The sequence below is a fragment of the Branchiostoma belcheri genome, unplaced genomic scaffold (genome assembly GCF_001625305.1).
Source record: "Branchiostoma belcheri isolate BF01 breed outbred unplaced genomic scaffold, Haploidv18h27 scaffold7, whole genome shotgun sequence".
Classification (NCBI taxonomy): domain Eukaryota; kingdom Metazoa; phylum Chordata; class Leptocardii; order Amphioxiformes; family Branchiostomatidae; genus Branchiostoma; species Branchiostoma belcheri.
In genome coordinates, this window is record NW_017804353.1 from 2,251,539 (window position 1) to 2,255,788 (window position 4,250).

The following is a 4,250-nucleotide window of genomic DNA, read 5'->3' on the forward strand; positions in this document are numbered from 1 at the left end:
TGAAATTTAATGGCCAATTTTATGGTAATGGTAATCGTAAATTTGGGTGAGTCCAATCTTCTGCGTTGGCCATCACAGTTCAAACCTGTTTCATAGTGTCCTAGTTGTTACGGTTTACCCCAGCAGCAGAAACGTGATATACTGAATGTTGTACATTCTTCAGGTTCGTCTGGATCCAAGCCTAACGACAAGCGCCAAGCGGCCGACCCCGAACCTGCCTCTGCTGAGACCGCTGGGTACATCCCAGGGGTCGGTATGAGCAGCCCTGGTCAGTCCCGAGTCTGGACCAGCGCCTTGTTGAAAACCTACGCTGTGGTGACAATGGTCCTGATTTGCTGTCTGCTGGGAGTTACCATCTTTCAGGGTAAATAAATGAACAATGTATTGTTTTAAAATATTGTTAGTAGAAAATGATTAAAAACCGAACCTTCATTAATTATAATTGTCTGACAAAATGTCCTCTTTCCTACATTATTCGATGTTCTCGTCCATTTATACAGCTATGAAGATGTCTGACCTGAAGATGACAGTCCGAAAGCTTGACCAGCAGACAAAGGGCGATCTGAAAGACCTGAAGCTGTCAGTCAGCAAACTCGACCAGAAGACAACTGATGATCTGTCGGGCCTGAAGCTGGCATTCAACAAGTCCGACCAGAAGACAACTGATGATCTGTCGGATCTGAAGCTGTCAGTCATCAAGCTGGACACGAAGACAGCCGACATCCAGGCAAACGTCTCTGGGTGGATTCATCGCCAGCAGGTATGAAGCAAATTCTTTTTGTAAAACATATCATGGCCTGGATGACATATTGGAGAGTTGTTGAATTCAAATCGATGTGTTACTAATTTTAACAGTAAAATCCAATATTATGAAATGATATACTACCACTAAGATGACGAATTGACGTACCGCAAATCTTACTGAGCTATATTCATTGCTTCCATCCATTGCGAAACATGGCTGTAAAGCAGGACATTTGATTGGTTGTGTGTATATACCAGTCATGTTGCAGTTACCTCTTGTTACTTTTATGCATTATCAATTTTGGTTGAACCTAAATCATTATTAATTAACATCTATGTTACATTTGATTTGATTTCTGTACTGTGACCAGTACTACTTACTTTCCTGTATTTATTTACTTATATACTATATTAAGTTATCATTTATGTTATATCTGATTCTGACTCTCTGTACCTTTCGAGTTGTTATGATTTTATAATTGTCGGTGTCTTATAAGCCCATGTGGCCTGGATGACGTATGGTTGAAATCACACGTAAATAAACATTCATTCATTCATTCATTCATTCATTCATTTACAGAAAATGAAAGAGGACGTGTCGGCAAAGCTCGTGGAAAATGAGGAAGCTGTGAACAACGTTGCAGCCAGCGTGACACAGTTGACCAAGTCAGGGCTTGAGAGGGAGAAGATACTGCACCGTCTGGAGAAGCTGGAGGACAACATGAAGAACAAACAAGACAAACCGGAGAAGAAGCGCACTCCGATACGCCTACCAGGTAGGAAGGTTTCATTATATGGTGACGAGTGGTTTTATTATTCATTAGCCCGTCTCCATTCTATTATTCATTAGTCACGTCTCCATTCTTCTGCCAAATGCATCATTCCCTTTGTCGGTTAAGTACAAATTATTGACTTACTAATAACTCCTAACACAAAACTCAAGGAAATAAGAAATATATTTGTCCAACAAAAACTAGCTTAAAGACTTCGTGTTAAGTATGATTAAGATGTAGAAACAGGTGCATGTATGAACCTGCCAACTAATTCAAAAGGAGCTAAACCAACATGGAAAGTGTGGACAACGATGACAAGTACCTGAAATATCTTGAAAGTAGTTATTACTTCAATCTAGCAGTTCAAAGCTTTGGATTTTGATCCTTGTTAAAGGTCAAGTCGATCACTTCAAAATTAGTGAAAAAAAACAGAATTGCACAGAAGAGACTGTGTATTCAACAGTAAATGTGATATAAGTGTCATGTCTCTCAAGACCAGACATTTCCTGTTTTAGCGACCTGTCCAGACGGTTACAAGAAGCATCTTGAAGTCTGCTACAAAGCCTTTGAAGCCTTGAAGACCTTCTCCAAATCGACCGAGACCTGTCGGGCTGACGGAGGCACCCTCGCCATGCCCCGTGACGCCGGCATCGACGCCTTCGTCGTCTCCCTGATGAAACAGAAATTCGACTTTTGGATCGGCTTACACGATAAGCGACAGGAAGGCAAGTGGGAGTGGATAGACGGCACCGCTCTGGGGACCGGCTACAACCGGTGGGGGTTCGGTCAACCCGACAACTATGGGGGGCATCAGCACTGCGCTTCGTACTGGGGATCGTACAAGTCTCCCTCGTTGGTCTTTTGGTATGATGAGAATTGTGACGACAGCTACCGTTTCATCTGTCAAGTCCTGCCGTCAGGTTCGTATTATTTTACAAACTGATATGATATTTTATGAATAATGCAGACATGTCGAGTTGACAGATACAAGTACTGAGTATACAAACCTTTATGGTTTTTTTCAAAGTACTATCAGTATGTAGCTAGTAGCACTGACTTGTCAAAATCAATAATTTGTACTTATACATCGTGGGAACATACATGTATGGTAAAGCCATCGAACAATAATAAAGAATGGCAAATGAGACATAAATGCTAATTTATAATGCTGAAATAAAGTAAGCAGACAGGAATATAGAAAATACTGAGAACGGCTCTTTGCTAATCAAAAATATTTTATTCATCTGCTCCAGGCAAGTAACCGGACGCCCATGTATGGAAAGCGGCCCAGGCTACAGTCGTGAAACGTGGGTCTCGACATCCGGGTGTGGAGACGACTTAGAAGTGACCTAGGCGTCACATGTAGAAACAGCCAACATTTTAGTCTTAGGCAGGTTTGATTCCACGGACAGGGCCACGGCGCTAGTCTGCTAACGTAGGAACTAAGGCTTTAAATTTTTAATGTCTTGAGATGACATAAGAGTTCACAATTATTGCACTGTTTCAGATTTTCACCCGGCAATTTTTATGATAACAGAATAACCGATGCAATAACTTAAAATGGTCCAGCGTTAGTTCGCCTTGCATCCAGAAGATCGTCGATTCATAACAATGTCTTCTAGAATGATTTCATTTTTCAGCGGTTCTGCCCAGTGCAGCACCATATAGGCCTAGGTTTGTGGAGGACAAGATATGAGGGGCCGGTCAATACATGTATATGGAATCCATGTATACACGTAGAATTGGTAAGAGTTGTATACAAGTTGCCGATTGTATAATGAAAGGATGAAACCGTGGGTAAAGTACAATGGAAGAGAGAATTATTAGCGTTATCATTATTGTTCATCTTACATGAGAAAAAATAAATAAACATGACACATGCTGAAAGAATGATAAAAAGCCTGCCGCGACCCTTGGTCAATAAAATATTGCTGACACTGAGGACATGGGTGAGGCGACCCCTCCCCTGTATGCGTGCGCGTCATAACATAATAGTAAGGATGATATGCCGGCTAAACATGACCTTTGCAAACAAAAAAAATCATTTAAAAAGTGTTGTGAGCTTAATTGGTCTGCACTGCGAGCGTGCGAGTGGCGCTTGGGACGTCACTGTTTGGTACGCATATGGATGGAAGGGAGACGAGTCTTCCCTCGCGCGCCTTTCTGTGTTGATTCAATTCATGTAATCTTCAGTGCCAACGTAAGAACCAGACAATTATTAAGGGTGTGAAAAACAACAGATAACGTTCAAAACGCTACATTTCGGGTAAACAAGTTGGTGGCAAGAAGACGGCTGCCTGCGCTGCGATGGAAGAAAACGTCTACAAGGAGGCCTGTAACGTCTACAGCTCCTGCAACGAGGATGCCAACAATGACTACGAAGAGGCCTGCACGGTCTCTCAGTCGAGGGTTTCAACTAGAAAGAGGACCTCTGGCCTGAACCTCGAACCGAGAGCCTCAGACTTAGCAAAGGAACCAGGTAAGGTTCTGTAAAGATCAGGAATATATCAGAAGCGCCAAACATTCTTATCTGCTATATACGAACTCAAACGAGAACAGAAGGGACAGTCGACAGGGGGCTGGCAATGTTTAGTCTCGCTCGGACAGTATTAGCTAGACCTGAACTCTATATCCGGTTCAATATGTTAGTTAATGTTTTTACATGTATGTATACGTGCATAATTGTCTCAGATCATGGATTCTGACAGTCAATGTAATTTAACGTCGGATCTT

At 42.0% G+C, this 4,250-nt stretch overlaps 2 protein-coding genes across 2 annotated transcripts in view; both read left to right on the plus strand.

Annotated features, from left to right (window-relative positions):
• Window positions 1–508: 508 nt before the first annotated feature.
• On the plus strand, window positions 509–2,870 carry LOC109484330 (C-type lectin domain family 4 member M-like). The gene is made up of 4 exons (XM_019787584.1): window positions 509–760; window positions 1,325–1,520; window positions 2,033–2,291; window positions 2,771–2,870. Exons 1-4 carry the CDS (start codon window positions 509–511, stop codon window positions 2,868–2,870), a joined length of 807 nt encoding a protein of 268 aa, XP_019643143.1.
• A 954-nt stretch (window positions 2,871–3,824) lies between these two features.
• Window positions 3,825–4,250, plus strand: part of LOC109484331 (C-type lectin domain family 4 member M-like) — a 3,420-nt gene continuing 2,994 nt past the window's right edge. Inside the window, exon 1 of the mRNA XM_019787585.1 lies at window positions 3,825–3,996. Within this exon, the coding sequence (XP_019643144.1) occupies window positions 3,825–3,996 (172 nt within the window). The remainder of the gene's footprint in view (window positions 3,997–4,250) is intronic.

What these genes read in the sequence shown, in the direction of transcription:
- LOC109484330 (XM_019787584.1), top strand. Translation starts at nt 509, where the DNA reads ATGTCTGACCTGAAGATGACAGTCCGAAAGCTTGACCAGCAGACAAAG. An exon ending in GGTGGATTCATCGCCAGCAG is followed by an intron (nt 761 to 1,324) that starts GTATGAAGCAAA and finishes ATTCATTTACAG; the next exon opens with AAAATGAAAGAGGACGTGTC. An exon ending in CTGGGGACCGGCTACAACCG is followed by an intron (nt 2,292 to 2,770) that starts GTGGGGGTTCGG and finishes CATCTGCTCCAG; the next exon opens with GCAAGTAACCGGACGCCCAT.